This window comes from Erpetoichthys calabaricus, chromosome 12, assembly GCF_900747795.2.
Source record: "Erpetoichthys calabaricus chromosome 12, fErpCal1.3, whole genome shotgun sequence".
Taxonomy (NCBI): domain Eukaryota; kingdom Metazoa; phylum Chordata; class Cladistia; order Polypteriformes; family Polypteridae; genus Erpetoichthys; species Erpetoichthys calabaricus.
The window spans coordinates 37,426,051-37,448,544 of NC_041405.2; the positions used below are offsets into that span (position 1 = coordinate 37,426,051).

General features: G+C 36.5%; 1 protein-coding gene across 1 annotated transcript in view; it reads left to right on the plus strand.

Annotated features, from left to right (window-relative positions):
- Positions 1-22,286, plus strand: part of abcb7 (ATP-binding cassette, sub-family B (MDR/TAP), member 7) — a 206,700-nt gene extending 184,414 nt beyond the window's left edge. The window contains exon 15 of the mRNA XM_028815415.2: positions 21,746-22,286. Within this exon, the coding sequence (XP_028671248.2) occupies positions 21,746-21,961 (216 nt within the window). The 3' untranslated portion in view covers positions 21,962-22,286. The remainder of the gene's footprint in view (positions 1-21,745) is intronic.
- Positions 22,287-22,494: the final 208 nt, after the last annotated feature.

Here is a 22,494-nt window from a genome sequence, read left to right on the forward strand (position 1 = left end):
TAATGTTAACAATCTCTGTCCACTGACACGTTAAAGTGACTTTTTAAACAATTTTACCATCATTAAACTGCATAATATTTAAACTAATAAATAATAACAATAAAATACATAATAGTATTATTGATAGTTGTACCATTACTTCAAGGCTTCAAGCCCAGGTGCATTACACAGTATTCACCAAATTAAAATAAAATAAAACAAGTGCAACTTGGTGATAACATCTTACCAACTGTACCATCATTTAGGCAAACTGCATTAATATGGACCTTGCTTCAAGCTAAGCTATATACATAAATAATAAAACTGCAACTTGCATTTATAATGCTGTTTGTGGTATAGCCCTATGGAAGCGCATTAGGGCCACTGTGAAGGAAAAAAAATATGGACACGGAAGAAAAAAACAAACTATATGTCGAGAATAAATTCGACATGTTGACTTTATTCTTGACATTTCCACTTTAATGTTGACGCTTATGTCAAGATTAAAGTCGACATTTCCACTTTATTCTCATAGTTTATTTTATAATTAAAGTAGAATGTTGTAAACTAAACTTCATCCTAAAATCAATGTTTAATTTACTAGATTTTCTCAAACCCCGTCATAAGTTAATGCAGCACATCAAATACTTTGTGTTAAGTGTTCCCCGACCCAGTCGTTAATCACTACGCTTCTTAAACTGACTTCCTCCACACTAAGAGCAGGCGCCTGCAGCAATCACCGCACAGAATCCATTCACTTCATGATATTCCTGCTCTCTACCAAAACCCCAGTTCCTATCTTTCCTTTATCTTTCTCCACATTACCAATCACCACACGATAAACGTCTTTGTGAAATTAAAACTAGTTATTAACTTAGCCGACGGAGTGTTCAGAACTTTAAAAATATCTTCGTTATACAGTAATCCCTCCTCCATCGCGGGGGTTGCATTCCAGAGCCACCCGCGAAATAAGAAAATCCGCGAAGTAGAAACCGTATGTTTATATGGTTATTTTTATATTGTCATGCTTGGGTCACAGATTTGCGCAGAAACACAGGAGGTTGTAGAGAGACAGGAACGTTATTCAAACACTGCAAACAAACATTTGTCTCTTTTTCAAAAGTTTAAACTGTGCTCCATGACAAGACAGAGATGACAGTTCCGTCTCACAATTAAAAGAATGCAAACATATCTTCTTCAAAGGAGTGCGCGTCAGGAGCAGATCATGTCACAGAGATAGAGAAAAGCAAACAAATCAATAGGGCTGTTTGGCTTTTAAGTATGCGAAGCACCGCGGCACAAAGCTGTTGAAGGAGGCAGCTCACACCCCCTCCGTCAGGAGCAGAGATAGAGAGAGACAGAGTTTGTTTTTCAATCAAAAATCAATACGTGCCCTTCGAGCTTTTAAGTATGCGAAGCACCGTGCAGCATGTCGTTTCAGGAAGCAGCTACACAAAAGATAGCAACGTGAAGATAATCTTTCAGCATTTTTAGACGAGCGTCCGTATCGTCTAGGTGTGCGAACAGCCCCCCCTGCTCAATCCCCCTATGTCAGGATCAGAGAAAGTCAGCGCAAGAGAGAGAGAAAAGTAAGCTGGGTAGCTTCTCAGCCATCTGCCAATAGCGTCCCTTGTATGAAATCAACAGGACAAACCAACTGAGAAAGCATGTACCAGAAATTAAAAGACCCATTGTCCGCAGAAATCCGCGAACCAGCAAAAAATCCGCGATATATATTTAAATATGCTTACATATAAAATCCGCGATGGAGTGAAGCTGCGAAAGGCGAAGCGCGATATAGCGAGGGATTACTGTACATGTTTAATTATGCCATCCATTCAGAGTTGCGGCCATCTCTGAACGAGTCGCCAGCACATCGCATGAATGAATACAAGCAAAACATACACTAGCAAGTACAAAAACAAGTACTGTACAACTTGGCTTGCAGTATTATCCAGTAGCATAGAAACAGTATTTACACATCTGACCTTTTAAAACTAAAGTATCTCCAGGCGACGGACGTGACTCCTTTTTTTTGGCAAAAGTTCTTCTGTTGTTCATGTTCAGCTTTATCATCAGCTTCAGTTTCGGAATGCTCTCTGTCCATTTTTCACATTTCACAGAACTTTAATTTATTTGCGCATTTATTTATTTATTTAATTTTGTCCGAAATAGTCCTCCATATACCTATGCTACCGCCCACTATTTGGTGGTGTAGCAGTGAAAAAGAGCCCTAGTGCAACAAATCTGTGTTTAGCGGTGTAGCAGTGAAAAAGGTCCCCACTTGAACAGTTTCCCGCTGCGCCACGTTCTGAACGTCATTTAGGCAATTTAAACTGGTGTTGCGGTATAAGAAAAATCCATATCATAAAAAAAATAAAAAACGGTTTTTGGTATGAACCGGTATACCGCCCAACACTATTCCACAGTATTAGCCTGGCAAATTTCTATAGGTAAAGTATTCCAGATTTTAGGTGCATAACAGTACCTACTTCTTTTAAGCTTGACTCTTGGAATTATAAGCAGAACTCCATTCGAAGATCTAAGGTTATGACTTGGAGTGTAGGGAGACGGGCATTCCAAAATATAGAATGGAGCAAGGTTATTTAACACTAGAATCTCTGAAGCCTATGAAAAAACTTTTAATCCTGGGCTACCTTAAATTCTTTCGCACCTCTCCATCTATCTTTTGTTTTGCAAATGTATCGATAGGCACAAGCAGCAAGAAGCCTGCTATCCTATCCCTCCCAACGACATAGCTGAGTCTGTCACAAAATTCTCAGAGCGCAAGTGTGTTAATCTTGTTGTGAGGTACCTAGAGTGGAATAGGGTAAATAATGTATCGTTATTTGGAATACATACATTTCATGTGTGTTCTGTGTCTACAACAATCTGTGTAAGTATAGGATGAAAGGAATTGCGAGGCAAGAAATGCTGAACACATACCTAAAAGCAAAACTTTTTCCATGTTAAAAAATATAGCAAAAGCCTCACAAGTTTCACTAGTAGTTTTTAGGAGGCATTCCTTTGAGTGACCTAGGTTTAAAAATTTGAAATTGAAAATAGAACTCTTGGATTACAAGCTTTATCATTGTGGACTATCATTTAAATTTTTCTCCATTTACACTCCACTCACAGACATGTTATCTTTACAATAAGACACTATTTGGGTTATCCATGGTATAATCGTGCTGGAGGATTTAACTGTCTTTTCTGGGGCCACTATGTGAAGTGCTGCTCTCAACTTAGCATTAACATTTTCCACCTTACTTCTTACACTATTCAGGTAAGCACTACAATCTGACTGATTGTTTTGAATATTATCAAACATAAAAATACAGAATTTTTGTCTTAAAGGAATGAAAGCACTAACTAGGCATGTAATTAAATACCAAGGTTCATTATCTGTTAGGCCTGGCATCTCATTACAAAACTGACTGGAATGAAAACCTGTAGCCACTGCAGACCTCCAGAACCATTACTGAGTACTGTGTGCAAGGACTTTACTATATTGTCTCAGAGTTTACATTATAATTCCAGAGCTTTTCATTTTAGCGTAGATCTATAAGAATCACCCCTTTAACACTAGAATTACCAAAGCTTAGGAAAAAACTCGTAAATCCGGCCCACCTTAAATCTGCTTGCACCTCTCCGTCAGCGTCTTTTGTCTTGTAAATGTGTCGATAAGCAAAAGCAGCAAGCAGCCTGCTATCCCATCCTCTCACCGCTGCAGTAAGGGCAAAAATCACTCTCCCAGCTCAAGCCTTGTTTATCAGGGAGTGAAGTAGTACCTAGAGCTGTATAGGCTAAAAAAATATATTGTTATTTGGAACACATGCATTTCACGTATGTTCCATGTCTACAAAGAGCTATGCAAGTGTAGGATGACAGGAAATGAAAGAAATGTTGAACACATACCTAAAAGACAAACTTTTTCCATATTTTAGTACCAACAACAAAATGTAGACATGAAGTGTATAATGTGTGAAGACGTAAAGTCCAAATATCAAATAAGCACTTTCACAAAAGGTACAAATATAACAGAACAAGTGCGCTTTTATTCGAGACTATAACTGAAGAAAAAGAAATCGGGTTAGTGTGGTGCGTTGTAGTGACTTCTTTGGTAGTACATTGGGAAGAACTGCTGACTTCTATTCAAAGGGTCACTGATTCAAGCCTCCCCGCATCTCAGAATAAATGTTTAGCTGCTCTTATTGTTACTATTATACAATAAAAACATAAATTTGATTTAAGTCTGTAACAGCCATTGCAAATGTATGGTGCTTGTAAAGGTTAACTTTTTTTTTTTTATTTATTTAGTTTTTATTCTCTCAGTTGCGTTCACACTCGCCCCGATCTGACACTGTTAGTTTTCAGATAAACACATACTATAACAGAGGTGAACTCGAATGAGGACGAGGATTCTACATCGGAGAAAGAGAACAGAAGCAACCCCCACAAGAAACGTCCACTCACATATAAGAAAAACACAGTTGTACCAGGCTTAAAGGTGAAAGACGGCACCGTTTGGATGCACCAAGAGGACGGGTGGTCATCCTGCCAGTCAATCTGCTCCACACCTGTCCTCCTACGAAGTAGCACAGCTTTCATAGCTCGCCAACATATCGTGCAAAGGTTTGTTTGTGATTATGTTTTGTGATGGTCTTTACATAAGAATATTTATTTGTTACTTATATGAAAGCCAGATCGAATGTTATTTACCTTGATTTATTTACTTATCTTCCTCCAGCGTAAAGTCACAAGTAAACTGCAGACTTTCCTCTGTTTGATTGACAAGGGTATGCTCACAAATTACATGTGCAATGCTACGAAAAATGCCCACTGACACTTCAGTACGCGATGAATTTCCCATTGGGATTAATAAAGTATTTATCTATCTATCTATCTATCTATCTATCTATCTATCTATCTATCTATCTATCTATCTATCTATCTATCTATCTATCTATCTATCTATCTATCAATGGTACGAGAATGCGGTCAGACTTCTTTTTTGGGCACATACACTGTCCAGATCTAAACACTAGCGTGGAGAGTCGCTCGCATACTGAACAGTCTATAGCTGCAGGTGGAAGCTGCCATCGGACTTTTGCAGTCACTGTACTTTGTATATAAAAGTCAGATCGAAGCATTATTTACCTTGATTTATTTACTTATCTTGCTACAGCGTAAAGTCACAAGTAAACTGCGTAGCTTCCTGTGTTTGATTGACACGGGCATGCTCACATAGTACATGTGTACTGACATTTTATTGATTGTATACCTCCAGCAAAAAAAAGGAATCCAACTCGTACCTGTGCAGTGTGCTGTTCAAAAACTGATGAATCTAGAAAGAAAATTCAAAAAGAGACACACTATTATCGTCCTAACTGTGATGTTGGATTGTGCCTTTCATTGTGCTTTAAGATTTACCGCACAAAGGACTCATTTTGAGATTATGTACTGTTTTGGCATCATTAGTAGTATTATTATTACTGTTATTATTATTTTGTTGTTCATTACATATTATTATTTTTAATCATCATTACTGTTATTATTTGTATCATTTTACTTTTGAGATTTATTAAAAATGAATCATTTTTCATGCCAAAAAAAAATGTTTTTTGGACTAAAATAGCAGCACTGACGAGGTTAAAGCATTTAGGGATTGCGTTGAAAAATTTAATTGCATAAATTTTAAATGCATTAACCAGCAACTCTAGTCTAGTCTAGTCTGCTTGATTTTTTTCCTATAGAGTATTTAACACTAGAATTACCCAAAGCCTATGAAAAAAACTAGTAAAACCGTCCCACCTTAAATGCCTTACACCTCTCCGTCAGCGTCTTTTGTCCTGTAAATGTGCTGATAAAGACAAGCAGCAAGTAGCCCACTATTCCATCCCCCCACCGCCTCAGAACATGCATAAATTTCTCCCAGCTCGTGCCTTGATTATCTGGGAGTGAAGTGCTGGAAGTTTTAGAGTGGAAATAATAGATCGTTATTTGGAACACATGCATTTCATGTGTGTTCCGTTTCTACAATAATTTGTGTAAACACTTTCTTAAAACAGAAACGTTTTTTTCATATTTTAGTAGTAAATGAAAAAATGTAGGCATAAACTATGTGTATAATGTGTGAAGCCTGAAGTCCAAAGATCAAATAAACACTTTCACAAAAGGTTCAAAGATGATACAACAGCTTCTGTGGCGTAGCGGTAAGATTTGCTAACTTGTAATCAAGAGTCCCTGGTTCGATCCCGACTGCCTCCTATATTTATCATTTTCAGTAGTGAGTTGCTCTTATTGTTAATATGATACAGTAAACACATACATTTGGATTGCGTCTGTAACAGCCTCTGTAAATTTATAGTACTTGTTACTATTAGCGTTTTTTTTTTTCACTTTTATTCTCTCAGTCACAATCACGATACGTACTTTCAGTCAGGTCAGTGGTGTGGCTACTACTGTTTCTAATACATCTAAAATCTGGATAGGAGTATAAGTAACAGACTGGTTATGTTTTCAGACACTACCACACACATGAAATTATTTCCCCTATACAACTCTAGGTAGCTCTCACTCCCAGATAATCAAGGCTTGAACTGGGAGAACTTCTTTCCTCTTTTGTGGCAGTGGGGGGATGGTATAGCAGGCTGCTTGCTGCTTGAGCTTATCGACACATTTACAAGACAAAAGATGCTGACAGAGAGGTGCGAAGGGGTTTAAGATGGGCCAGGTTTACAAGTTTTTTTGTAGGCTTTGGTAATTCTAGTGTTAATCATCCAACTTGTGGTGTCACGAAGTTGTAAGAGGGAACAGAATTATAAATATTGTGTCCTACATAGTACCTGAAAATGTAACTGAGCCTTTTCACGCATTCTCTGATTGCATCAAGTACATCTACAGATTTCGGTTTAAGCATTTATCCATTTCTGAATGGTTTATACAGTTTAGAGGTATGGGTAACTGTGCACACTGGTAGTGTTAACAATAGTTGTAGCAAGTGAAAATCAAGGCAAGTTCCACACAGAGTGTCTGTTTGCCTTGTCTACTCCAGTGATGTTAAACCAGAATACAATTTATTTAGTGCTTTGAAGCACAAAGCACTGCAACTCCAGTTAAAAGGATGGTTGAAAAATATTTTTAATTTGTTTCATTACTGAATATGAATATGCAAAGTCTAAATTTGTGTCATTCATTTGGTTTAAATCATTCATTCATTTGTTGACAGTTGAAAATTTAATCAATTTAACTAATCCATTAAATATTACTCTTCAGTAAGTTTTTTTATCCAGCTTATGCAATTATAAATATTAAAACATGAAATCTTATAAACATAATAGTGTAATTCTGTGACAAACCAGATTTTAAAGGTTTTTGTTACAAAAACAGCTTTAGAGAGTTGTTTTTTTAATTAAAATATTTTAACTGTCTTGGAATGCACTAATTCAACAGTACAAATAGTAATAATTTAATTTTTAAATGTTATGTTACAAGCATAATAGTTTAATTCTCTGACAAACCAGATTTTAAAAGTGTTATTACAAAAACAGCTTTAAAGAGTTTTTTTTATTAAAATATTACATATTAATAATTTTTTTTTTATCTTTAGTTTTGGTTGTAAGCAGTGCTTTTCTGTTAAAGGGGAGAAGATTTCAAAGAATTAATTTTGAATGTGCACATGATAAGATAATCAGGTAGTTTTTGAAGGTATCATTAAAAATCTCTGCTGACATCCCCCCCAAATTATAAAATTCTCCCCATTTGTTGTTAGACTGGACAAAGCCCCATGTCTATTGCACATTAAAATTTAAGTCCTGCATTGTATTTTGATATTCATGAATGCCAATACTAGTGTACTTAAATGATAGCTGGATAACTATTTGATGGACATACCGCTGGTTTAAAGCTGCTGTTACTGTTAATATTTATATGTTGTACTGTATATTCTACTAGCAGTGTTCCCTGTCTTTGCCTGGGCCTTGGTTTTAGTGCCCTTGGTTAATCTGATGTATCAGAAGTACTATGTAACTGAGCTGAACTGTATACAATATTTGTAGATTTATTACAAGGGGGCTAATATTATTAGTTCACTGGAACACGTGTGACAGATAGGGGGCGCTATCGCTCCCTTGAACCCTCAGACCACACGCCAGACACCAGATAAAAGTCGAAGAATGAATTTATTGTAATAATAAATGTGCACAGTGTAATGGCACATTGTGGTATGCCAACAGAACAACCCAGTTGTATTTTACTACCAATGGAAGAAGACCCAACTCCCCAAATAGGTTATAAAAAATTTTATATATATAGCATACTGGTGGGGCCTCGCCTGGAGTACTGCATGTAGTTTTGGTCTCTAGCCTATAAAAAAATTACAAGCAGAGCAACTTGTCTGATTCTGGGACTGCAAGGTATGAGTATTGAGGATCGATTGAAGGACTTTAAGCTTATCAGTTTAAGTAAACAGGGATAAAGAGGTACTTGATGGAAGTTTATAAAATTATTAAAGGAATTAGAACAGTGGACACAGGCTGTTGTTTTAAAGTATGTTCTTTAACAAGAACACTGGAACACAGGTGGAGACCTGTTAAGGGTAAATATTGCACAAATGTTAGGAAGCTTTTCTTAGTAGTCTAGTAGAGAGTAGGTCTTTAGGAACCTTCAAAACTGAACTTAATGTTATTTTGGATGAACTAGGTAGATTGACTTTGTTGAGTTGAATAGCCTGTTCTCTTCAAAAATATTAAATTGTTCTAAAAATAATAAAGATGTGATTAAACATGTAACAGCCGACCCCTTGCCCAGCTACACTACCAAGACCTGTGGCCTGGATAAATTACCGAGATGAATCTTATATATATATATCAAGCCATACCTCTAACAAATAATATTTTCCCCTCAATCGATGGTTTAAAAACAAGCACACAAGAACAGGTATGTGAAATAAATGAATAAATATATTAAATTGAACACAACAACAAAACACTACTGCACATGTAGCAAATATATATGTATATCCCTCCACCAAAACAGCAACGTGAAAACACCATATATATATACACAATAACAAACCCTCCCTTGACCCTGTAACATATAACAAACAACATGAATAACAACAATGAATGAATACGGAAATGACAATGATTATGAACTTGAGTCCGGGTATATTACTGTCCTGAATACGGGTGACTGAAAGAATGGATGTGTTTGAATCTCCCGGAAAAGGGAGCAATCTCACTGTGTTAGTCCTCGGCGTGTGGTGGATAATGACATCCAACCCCGGGGTCTCTGGTGATGATTGAACTGAGGTAAATCCGGCGGAATGAAAAACAAACTGGATACAAAAGTGCAATGTGAAAAATAGCAGGTAATGGTGGTTTGTTGTCGTAAAATGAAAACTCAGTCTTTCTCCTTCCTTTCTCTCTTTTCCCTCCTGATTGTTTAAATAGTAAAGAGACGGATGTAATTGTTTGTGAAGAGGTGCTTTCGATCTTGGGGCTGCGGTCCCTCTCCATCATCTGTCCCCTCTGTATTTACGGTGACAACATTCACTGACGCACACATTATAAACAGCAAACGGGAATGATGGAAACAAAATGCACTCAGCACAAACATTGAAAACACTATTACTATGTAGCCCTGCTACAAACATATAGTAATACAAAGTTAATTCAAACGAACATAAATGGATCCTAACAATATATGCTCATTAATATTATCATTGATATATGTCCAATTGACAACGAAAGAAAACAAAAGCCCTAGTCAACTGCATCCCTGTAAAAAATAAACCTCTGGGGAGTCCACGGTTAGTTATAATACAAGATTGTAGACAAAGTCTACACTTCATAGTGTTGTGGTTGGACAGAGGAGCGTTTTCAGCAGTAGACTGACTAGCATCAAGTGCTCCACTGAACATCACAGGAAATCCTTCCTCCCCACAGCCATCAGACTCTATAACTCCTTTTCCGGTCACTCATCAACACTTTAAGCTATTATCCTTTTTCTTTATTGGATATCCAGGTACATTTTTTCAAGTACTTGAAATGGGCAATATACTATCTGTTCTTGTGCAATAAATTGTCTGCTCTTCACATGAGAATAACCTTATTTGTTCTCAAAATGTGCAATATTAACTTAAGGTGCAACACTCTGTACTGTACTTTGATACTTACATTTATTATACTTAAATTTACATGATTACTTTTATATGTGCTCTTAGTGTCACATGTCCCTTGTCTTTCGTTAAGTTGTAACATAAGTAATTCTCTTCGGGATTAATAAAGTTTTCTGATTCTGAAAGTCAGACACAATCACATTTCTGGGGACCTAGGCCAACATCATCCCCCTGGGGCATTCTGCTTTATTACATAGGATTGTGCTGTGGAGTCTAATAAGACAACAAAATAACTTCATCCGTGGATTCTGAGACTAGTGTGTTTTAAATGGCCAGCTTGGTATGATAGGATCCCAAAAAGAGAAACTGACAAGAGAAGTTCTGTAACAGTTCGTAATTATTGTAATACTTTATTTTTTTTAAAAAACAGAAACGTAATACGTACAGCAAATCCACAGATGTAATCAAGGTATGCTTGATGAAAGCAGTTAGTTTTCATCTTGGATTTTAAAGCTGACACTGATGAGGCAACTTTTATATAAGACGGCTAGTCATTCCACAGCTTCGGGTCTCTATAAGTAAAAGCTGTGCCTCCTACTATTGTTTATTACTCCTTTAAACCTTTAGTAGATCAGCATCTTGAGAATATAATGCACACTCCACTTTGTATGAAATGATTAGTTCAAATAGGTAAGCAGGTCATAATCCATGTAAAGCTTTATATATATGAAGAACAATTTAGAAGTCATTCCTAAAATTAACTTGAAACTAATATAAAGACAGAATAGAAAGTATGACTACATGACTTCTACTTTCTAGTTCTAGTAATGATTCTTACAGCAACATTATCTGTGAATCTCTCTACTGCTGCTTAACACACACACAGCCAATAGCTTGCTCAGTCACTTCTGCGCGAGATGCCTCTGCTCCTGGTAGGTGCACATTTGTACAGACTCCTTCAAGTTAACACAAAGAATTTGAACAACAAAATCCATTGTGAGTGCTCTTACTAATTGCACAATTCAAGAGTTCGATGAAATTATTGGTTCTGTAAAAAGCTTACAAAGCCGAATAAACCCCTCCGTCTATAATCCCAGGTTGTATTGCATATTGTATGTATAGGTGTCCTTATAAGTCGATATGGCTGTTCTCTCAATAGTATGCACTCCATCATTTGCAGGCTATTTTCTCCTCTAACACCTGGTAGAATGTGTTTGGACAGCGTGTCTCAAAGAGAGGAGCACTTACTTAGAGCTGCCTCAAGCAAATTAGTGAAACTTCATTTCAGTTTGCAAAATTAAAATGTTATGGAAGCAGTAAAAGCACTTATGGAATTTACAGTAGTATATGTGAATAGTAGGGGCGGACCTAAATATTGTCTGTAACAAAGACAGTTTTACAGGTAATTTGAAATAATGACTGGGAAAGCAGGGATTATTTTTTCTTTAAGTGTAATTAATGAATTTTCCTAAATGTAAAAATGAAAAGATCTCAGGAACAGCAAATGTCATATACCTAACAGTGTGACTTGTTGATTTGAAATGTCTTCCAATAAAAGCAGCTTTAAAAAATTGCTGTAAATGAAAGCATCCTGAATAATCTCATTGTTTTTTGGTTCCTTTTGTATTGTTATGATTTTTCAGATTTTTAGTATGTTGATTAAAGTTTATTTAATTCTAACACAGTTAGTAAAAGCAGTGTTTTTGAGACATATGCAGAAATCTCTCAAGGTCTGTAAGCCTACCATGAACTGTTATTCTAACTTTAAGATAATGTAAGTAAAGCTACTTAATTTATTTATGGTCACTTTTTTCTAATTGTTTCTGTAATGTAAATAGTCATAAATTAAGACATTCATGCATCTTGTTGGTTCCTAGATATATTAAATTTAAAAAATGCCCGATTATAAATTCCTCTTTATTCTACTAATTTTTACTAGGTTATTTATTTAATAATATTTAGCGGGTTGGACAATGACTGACTGACTAGTTTTTTAGTTTAAAATTAAATATTTTTATCACATTATTGTCTAAAGTGGCATTTTTGGGCTAGTTCCTCACAGAGATTAAAATTTGATCCGTTAATACGTTTTATTTATATGTTAAGACTATAGTGTCCCCAAAACTGGTAGAAAATAAATTTTAATTTTCCTTTATTTCTTAGTAAATTATTTAGACCAGAGGTTTTCAAACTGAGGGCCACCATGCTGTGCTTGGGGTCTGTGGCAACCCTACCAAGGTTGATGTTCTTTTTAAAAAAAAAAAAAAGAAAAGAAATAAATTAAGCCATACTTAAAAGATTTTATTTAAATATGTATAACTCAAAATGTTCTTCTGATGGTTTCTTTAAGTAGTCTTTATCATTTTAGTTATTGCCTAGAGCTGCAAGTTTGCAAGCTGTGCGATTCCTGAGCAGCTGTCAGCTGATACGCAATGAACAACACACACACACATACACGAACCTGTGAAAAAGTGCCTTTTAAAACTTAATAATAATAATAATAATTCATTACATTTATATAGCGCTTTTCTCAGTGCTCAAAGCGCTATCCACACAGGGAGGAACCGGGAAGCGAACCCACAGTCTTCCTCAGTCTCCTTACTGCAAAGCAGCGGCACTATCACTGCGCCACCTGGTGGTGTAACCCGTGTCTCCATGCATGGCTTCGCTTCAATTCTACCTCTCCAATCCATCTCACAGTGCTACAGCTGCAAAACCACATTCCCATCTTACCAGCCCCACCTGGTTCTCCTCTTCAGTGTCCAGCTCCCATGCCAATTCATAGTCTCCCTTTGCTTATATAGGGTCTGATATAACCCCAGACTCTCGCTCCTCACCTCTTTGAGTTGATTCATGCCAGAATTGAGACTACCTAGAAATCATGCATTGTAACGGAGGGATTGTTACAACAAAGAGCATATTAGCAGATGAGTACTGTCTTTCATGCCCCCCCCTACTCCCCATGAGAAGTTTGCACAGTGTGTGACTCCCTGTCTCTCAGGTCCATGTGGTGTTATGGGTCCACAGCTCTTCCATCAAAGGCCGTTTTTATTTTAAATAAATAATCGCCGCGCTCGCGGCTTAGGAAGGGGCGTGGTGGTTGTAGCAAGCCGCAGGGCGATCTGCGGTGTGGCCGGTTCTCACCTAAGTGCACAGGTGAGAGACTGCCCACATCCGTGATTGCTCCTGTGGCTAATATGCTACAGCTGCTATGTCCCTCGGTATAAAGGGAAGCGCGAGCCGGTTAAGGGGAGAGAAAAAGAAGTAAGAGAAGGAAAGAGGAAGAAACGGAGGTTGCAGGAAGTAGCAGGAGGAGAAAGTCGGTGCGGGAGAGCGAGCGAGTGCAGGCTCGTCAGCAGCTGTACTAGTAGCTTGGGTGTATGGCCGACACCCGAAGTGTAGCAGCAGTGGTCGCTCCCGCAGAATTGTTTCTGCAGGGCGGGAGTGACCAGAAGATGGATGACTCTCCGCGGAAGGCAGCGGGAGTTGGACTTGGTGCGAGTATTCCACAGCATGAGCGCCCTGGTTGCTGTGGAACCCAAGTCGCTGGCTGGAAGAGCCTATCGGAGCCAGGGATCGGTGAGGCAATCCATATAGCGGAAGCAGGCAGAAAGAAGGACAGCTGCAAGGAGGGCGATTCTCCTGTAGAGCGCCCATACGGGTATAGCAGGGGAGTTGCCAGAGGACAGAAGACACTGGGCTTTTTGATTTTAACATTGTTACTTCCTGTACTGTTTTACCTCGTGGTTTTTAGAAGAGTTTATTGATTTTAACCTCCACTTTTCATTTTATGGAGTATTTATTTATTGAAGGAACTGCACAGCACTTTGTTTGCACTTTGGATTTGTTTTAATAAAAGCACTATTGCACTTTTTATACACCATTCCTTTGCTCAATTGTTTATTGCCCCACTGTCTAGCTCATCGGTGATATTACCGACGGTGTTGGGTTCAAGGGCTCCCTAATAGAAGAGGAGCATGGAGCTGAACCCACATCGTCACAGTCCAATCTGCCAACATTATAATATATTTTTGTTTTGGTAAAAACGTTTTTGGTGTACTGTACCACCATTTTTATAACAGCTGTAGAATTTGTCAGACTAATGTATAAATATATAGTGAAGATCAAAGACGAATATTAACAATTAACATATCTAACATTTCATTGTAGTATTTACCAATAATAATCAACAGTACAAAGGTTTTCTTTCTGACGGAGTTGTCAATGTTCAGGAACCTTTATCCCTCCTTAAAAATAAATATAGTAACTGGGAGAAACTAGAAGCAGAACTGTGTGGCCAAGAAGCAGACTCAGCCTTTACATTGACTTTGATTAATTTTGTTTTTTGACCTGAAGTAGTATGTAACTTGTGAATACACCTTTTGGTCTGAATCCATATGTAAATGTATAATTTGTGTACAGTAATCCCTCCTCCATCGCGGGGGTTGCGTTCCAGAGCCACCCGCGAAATAAGAAAATCCGCGAAGTAGAAACCATATGTTTATATGGTTATTTTTATATTGTCATGCTTGGGTCACAGATTTGCGCAGAAACACAGGAGGTTGTAGAGAGACAGGAACGTTATTCAAACACTGCAAACAAACATTTGTCTCTTTTTCAAAAGTTTAAACTGTGCTCCATGACAAGACAGAGATGACAGTTCCGTCTCACAATTAAAAGAATGCAAACATATCTTCCTCTTCAAAGGAGTGCGTGTCAGGAGCAGTGACTGTCACAGAGATAGCCCTATTGATTTGTTTGCTTTTCTCTCTGTTTGGCTTTTAAGTATGCGAAGCACCGCGGCACAAAGCTGTTGAAGGCGGCAGCTCACACTCCCTCCGTCAGGAGCAGACAAAGAGAGAGAGAGAGAGAGACAGAGTTTGTTTTTCAAGCACAAATCAATACGTGCCCTTCGAGCTTTTAAGTATGCGAAGCACTGTGCAGCATGTCGTTTCAGGAAGCAGCTGCACAAAAGATAGCAACGTGAAGATAATCTTTCAGCATTTTTAGACAAGCGTCCGTATCGTCTAGGTGTGCGAACAGCCCCCCTGCTCACACCCCCTACGTCAGGATCACAGAAAATCAGCGCAAGAGAGAGAGAGAGAGAGAAAGTAAGCTGGGTAGCTTCTCAGCCATCTGCCAATAGCGTCCCTTGTATGAAATCAACTGGGCAAACCAACTGAGGAAGCATGTACCAGAAATTAAAAGACCCATTGTCCGCAGAAACCCGCAAAGCAGCGAAAAATCCGCGATATATATTTAAATATGCTTACATATAAAATCCGCGATGGAGTGAAGCCGCGAAAGGCGAAGCGCGATATAGCGAGGGATTACTGTAAATTAAAAATATGGAAATTTTAGATTATCTGTTTATTTCACATCAAACCAAAATTTTAAAAAGCATTTGTCATATGTAAGAGCAGAAGAAATACACATAAAACTATTAGTAATTGCTTGTTAAAATTCCCAAGTCAAACATTAGGGGTGGGTGAGTGAAGGTACATCACCTTTAGTTGTGTGAGCTTAATAAGAGTTCAGTACTTAACAATTTAAGACTGAACAAATTGTGGTATTTCAAAACACTCAGTTTATGGAAAGGACTATGCAAGAAAAAAACGTTGAGAACTCATTGCCTGGAGATGTTGATTACATATGTGTCAATAGTCTACTCTTCAGCATTCAAAATTTGAATCTTTTGATCAATCATTGTCTTTATGAATTTTGCACATGCTCTGTCATCCCAAACAGACACTTTTTTTGTTAATTGGTGATTGTGTTGTTGGAAGTGTGCATCTTTGTGTGAATGAGCCTTGTTAACAACTCACTCTCTGCCTGGAGTTGGGCTGCAACCACTAATCAATTTCATTGTTAATAATCGGTGATAAAAATTGTTGCCAACAATTTTGCTATCAGTGTATTGGGTCAGATAATGTAAATATGATGGAGCGTCGAGGTCCAAAAAAATGAAAAAGTGAGGAGTCATTTAATCATCACATCCAGTAAGAAATCCTTGTCTTGCTACTGTACTGTATATATGTAAAAATTAAAGTACTTGACACAGCAACACATGCAAGATGTTGGATCACCCAAGAAAGAACCATTGAAATAATTGTGATATCTTTCTTGCTTATACTTGTGTTATCCAGAACACTCTAAATGTCACTTTCTTTTGACTATAGTGATGACGACAGTTTAATGCAAAAAGGATGCCTGAAGTACAGTACAGTATATGGGACTCTGTTCATCTCATTGTCTTTGCTACTGTCTACTGGATAAAGTCAAACCATACAAATTAAACACTGTTATTGATGCTTAACAATGATTATAGCTTTCTAACCCTTGATTCTGACTTTTGTCCCCAACCGTCTTAGAAGTTTCAGTAGTAGCATCAGCAGTTTTTGCTATTCAGTTTTTTTAGTAAATGTACAGTAATTTTAGAGCATGTACTGTTACAAAGGAGAACGCTGTGCAGTGAATAAAACTTTCTTTTTGGACTGAAATTCTGAGCTGCTGCTATCTTTCACTTGACTGTCATAAGCTGCATTGAGTAAAACAGCTGGAGAAATACAGTATTTTTTGTGTGTGTCTTCGTTTCAGGCTGCAAAGAAACAAAATGTGCTAAATTTTGAAGGGGTGATTCTTTTCTATACACATTGTGCATGGCCCTTCACTGGTAGGATCCTGCCCCTTACAATATTTTCAATATATTAGTGATTGGTCACCCTCCACTGAAGAAAATCATATTCCAAAGTAGCAGACGTAGTGCTTGTTAAGTTACTTACCTGTATGCATCTAAGTTTCATTCTGCACAGTTTGAATGCTGCATACATGCACTAAATACAAATAATTTACTGGTCACTGCAGTATTCCGATAAACTCCGTGGCCTGTGCTGTAATCAACAGACACTTCCCCTTCCTGTTTTCGCTGATGCGCACATGCCCAGTTTAGGCAAATTTCTACATCATATGCATTTTCAGTGGTTTTAATGTGGGCAGAGATGCTTTAGTAAAAGATAAGAAAACACTACTGTGAACAGAGATCATTTTAATTAAAAATGATATTTTTAATTGAAAATGAAATACAGTAGTTTGGAAGTGGCCTCTGAGTTTTCACATGTGCAGACAGGGGCTTAGTAACTCTAGGGGTATAAAGTATGTGAGGATGGTACAGGACATGTGTGAGGACAGTGTGACTGTGGTAAGATGTGCGGTAGAAATGAAGGTGAAAGTGGGAGTATATATCAAGGATCAGCTCTGAGTCCTTTCTTGCTTACAGTTGTGTTGGACAAGTTGACAGATGAGGTCAGATGGACTATGATGTTTGCGGATGACATGGTGAGACCAGCTTTGTTGTACGGTGTGGAAATGGTGGCACTGTTGAAAAGATAGGAGGAGGAGCTGGAAGTGGCAGAGTTCAAAATTCTTCGATTTTCAATCAGAGTAATGAGGGTAAACAGGATTAGAAATTAGTATATTAGAGGGACAACACAGGTATGACAGTTTGGTGACTAAGTGAGAGAAGCTAGATCGAGATGGTGTGAGCATGTGCAGAGGAGGAATGTGGGGTACTTTGGGAAAAAATGTAAATATGGAACTGCAGGGCAAAAGGAAAAGAGGAAGGCCAAAGAGGATGCCTGTGGATTTGGTGTTATGTAAAAGACAGGGATAAATGGAAAGATGATCTGCTGTGGTGACCCCAAAATGGGAGCAGCTGAAAGAAGAGGATCTGTAAGGAGAAATGGGGAACAATACCTCCTAAATGCTATGTTGGTCTGATTTAACAACTTCAGGATTAATTTGGTTAAGTTATTTGCTTTTAAACGATTTTCTTCCAGTTACTATATACAAACAATATGTTCAGTAAATATTTGACTTTGGCATTTGTTATATCAAATTGTTATTGTTTTATGATTTAGATCAAGACAAGGTTATTATAGTTTTGCCTATTTATATTAGTTTTATTTCTATAATTTTTCTGACCTTACTTGGAAATTCAGTTTAGTTTTAGCTTTCCTTCATCATGTATTTTTAGTTTTAGTAATTATGGCATGGAGCGCCTACAGAGTTAGTGTTGTGTCACAGTCAGATAGAACTGTACACTTAACAGATTTGGATATGAGTTTAATGTTAGTGGAAGCTTACTACACTGCCTGGTTTACTATCTGGTTTTGTTTTTGTCTGATAAAATCAAGCATAATCAAAACTAGACACTGAATATGAACAATTTTACACAATTTTATAATTTTTAAAATATTTTCTCATGAAAATCATAGGAGCTTAGGAAGAACAGGTATCTTAGGCTTGAATGAGTGTGCAGACCCCACCTAGCTGTATTGAGGGAGACAAAGAACAACAAGCATGTAGTGTCAAGGTTAGGGGCAGTGATTCTTGAATATACCATCATAAAGGACAGTAAACCCATAATGAGCAGAGCAAGAGCAGGTAAAAGGAGTATGGACAGGCATAAAACAACAGAGACAGCGTCTGAGATTAAGAACAACATATACATTATCTAAACCTGTTTATCCAGAGTAGGATTGCAGGAAATCTGGAGCCTACAGCAGCAGGTTTAGATACAAGGCAGGAAAAATCCCCGGTATGCAATATGTATGATAAGGCTGATGTTAAGAACAAAAAGAATATGATATTTCAACTATCTATTTTGAGAGAGAGAGAAAAACATTGAAAAAAGGGAGAGAAATATTTTAAAATATAATTCTGCTAATGGATTACTTTCACAATATCAGGTATTTTGAGTTGTGAATATGAACTAAAAAGATAAATTAATAAATATGGAATAAATACAAAAACCCATTAGTATGTTTAGTTTTTCATCACTTGTCAGATCTCTCTACGTTTGTTTGTATCGCTTCGTTGTTAAACGATGTTTTTAAAGCAGAAGTGATTGGTCAGCAACAAAATGCTGATCTTGTATGATGACCTAGTCAGTTTCGATCAGTGCCATTTTATTTTCAAAAACTGGGAGTGGCCTCCCCTCGACTTTCTTGTATACTCAGATATGGGGATGGATATTTGAGGAATAAATCGCAAGACAATGATTATTTTTTTATATTATGTACATTAAGAAACCAGCAACAACAAATCAAATTAATAATATATTGAGCAATTATTATAAAATTAAAGTTGAATAAATCAGACTCTGCAGCTGTATAAATAAAAAAAAAAATCGAGTATGTGTTTGGGTAAAGTACCACTTCCAGGTGATGGATTTACACACAAACACACACACACACAATTCCAAAAAATAGTATTGTTGGACACTGGTTAGTCTATAACATCAAGATTCATCAAAATATCGAGGTCGAATTTTTTCATGATTACTATACTTTCTCTATACTTCGTATATGAGAAAGTAAAAATGATTTCTCCTGTGTGAAGTGACAGGTGAATTGCTGTCAACAAAAAGCAGTCACCTGAGAAATAAACTGAAACGTTACTCACTCGTGATTTTTCTGTCCATATGGTAAACGTTTTGGTGTCCAGCACATTCTGATTTCAGCTGTTTGAATTACATCTTGACAACAAGCACAAAGAAAGGCGGCACGCGAATTGCTTTTTATTTCTCATGCTTTATGCACCCGCACTCAGCTTGCTCCGTCACCGCAAATGCTGTATGAACAGCCGCCCTCCGTCACCAGCCGCCGTTCACTGGATGAATATATGCGGGCGGCTCGTGGTGGATGACTTTCTGTTTTAGAGTTAAAACTTACAAGGGTTAAAGACTAACAGCAAGAATATTAATTAAAAAACGAAAACTAAAAATATTTTAGTAAATGATTGTTTTTTTTCAGTTAGTCTTTCCAGCTACTTTAATAGTTTCATCTAGTTTTAGTTTTTCATTTCAGTTTTGTTAATTATTTTATTTCAGTTTACGAAAATGTTTTTTTAATAATAGTTTAAGTTTCGATTTTATTTTTCATTAACTATAATAACCTTGAATCAAGAACATATTATTATATTTCATTCCTGCAAGGAGACCATGGCCAAAAAAAAATCTTACAAGTATGTAACATATATTTAAAATAGTATGATCAGTAGCTGAACTCTCTTCAAGGATTCACATTTAATGGTTATATACTCAAGTGTGTGTTAAAATAATTTGTAAGCATATCAGTCATTATTTGATAGTATTAACACCTGTGCTGTCAAAAGAAACACCAACCAAAAGCTGTCAGATCCCTGGGTATTATATAAACTTCAAACAGAAGTCAGCCAAAGTATGTTTACCCTAGAAAATTTGCAGCAGTGTTTTATAGTATGTATATTTGGTATACATCGTGAAATGTAGTGGGGGAGTGGAGTGGTAGTATGATATCGCATTTAATGGATACAGTAGAATAATTGTTATAGACCTGGCCCTGTTTAGGCCAAGAGACTGGAAAATTACAAACTGAAGCTTTGCTTCACCCACAAAAACCAAACTTCCCTTAAGAATATTTTACTCTACATACACCATGTGACAAGTTAAAAAAAACTTCAGTAACAAATCCCACTGATAACTGATTCTAAACAAGAGACTGATGAGTCTTTTTTTTCTGAATGAAATGCATGATTCTTTTAAACTGTACAACCTGAAACGAGGCTGCAGATGAAATAAATGCCACTTTCAGAAAAAGATCAACTACTGACCCTGATGAAAGGTATTTTTTCAGATATTTGTATTTTTGCATACAAAAATGTGTGAGCAGTAAAAGCACTTATAAAACAACACAATCACATTTTATATAGCCCTGCTACACATTTTAGATAATGAAGCAGAAGAAGAGATGCAGTCTATTAAAAAAGGTGATGTAACCTGCATGGGTAACCTGCATGACCTTGGTCAATGCTGATTATAGTTTTCTAGTTTTCCTCATTGAACTGAACATGTTAACTTAATGCCAAAATAACAAGAAAGTGACATGGGAGAAATGGGCAAAAATAGATGAACCAGCCATAATTAACATAACTCAGTGTCTGGGTTTAATTTCGGAATGTTCTTAACATGATGTGTGTCTATTTATTGCCTTTGGTTGTTGAGATTCCAAATGAACTTATACTTAACACTTTTGGTATGTATTATTTAAGTGTTGTTTGTATCTCAAATGTAGTATACTTACTAGTATTTGCATAAAAATTTATAGGATTTATATTTGCAATTCATAATTTTAAATGATTAATTGAGCTTGCCTGTTATTTTTTAGCTGACAATCAAAAATTAAATATTTAATTTAGAAGGAAAACCATTAAATGTGTTTTATGAAAATTCTCTGGTCAGATCCTCCTACTCACAATCTGCATTTTATGTTGCGTTTATCACTAACATGAAATATGTATGTGTGTTGGGGGATGGGGGTTGAGAACTAATTTGTTTTCGATCTACATTTTATCAGTATGACTGGCTTCACTGCAAGATCATATCTAATGTACATTCAATCATATTGGGTATTTTTTAATCATTTTTATTCAATGGACAAGCATAATCAGTGCTAAATGTCTGTTTTCATCTCCACAAAAATCAGAGGAATGGCATGAGCTGAACACGACAAATATTCCTATTCCTATTAAATACATATTTTTGATATATATATATATATATAAATTTGTTTTTTTCTCTCTAATATTTTCTGTCTTTAACTCCAGGGCAAAGTTGCAGAGCGAGGCACTCATTGGTCTCTTTTGAGTAATCCCAATAGTCTGTACACTGAACTGTGGAACACACAGAACAGCAAGATACTTAAAAACAACAATCAGCCAAATGAGAACTTCGAGCGAATGTCAGTAAAGGAAGAAGAACGAAAAAAGTTGCAAGAAGAAATTTTGAACAGTGTAAAAGGCTGTGGAAACTGCTCTTGTTAAGCACTGGCATGAGAAAATTTGGACTCACAAAATGAATAAAAATATTTGTTCTGTAATTAACACTTCTACAGTTAAGTTCCAGTTTTTCCAGCTCCTTTGAAAATCTGTAAGAAAGTACTTGTATCATGAAAGATGTGATGATCATTGTATAATTATTTTGTCAAACAGACCATTTTTCAGATGTGTATTTTGTTAAGTAACAAAATTATTTGGGTGTATTTTATTATATTGGTATAGAATCTATACAATAACATTTTTACATAATGAAATGATGCATTGTTGAATATTCTTACCAAAAATTATGAAATTATATTCAGTAAATTAAGCAGCTCTTCTTTATTCATTATTTTACAGTTAACTAAAATACAAAGACAAGTTTTTTTGTTAGCCAATGTCAATTTAAATGTGTAGCAGTGCAAAATCAGTAACAGAAAACAGAAGAATCTTCCATTTTCAAAACGGCAAAGTTTGTAAGGTTTGTCTTGTGATTTGTCATATTATCTTTTGAAGGTGAGAAATGTTTAGTCATTTGA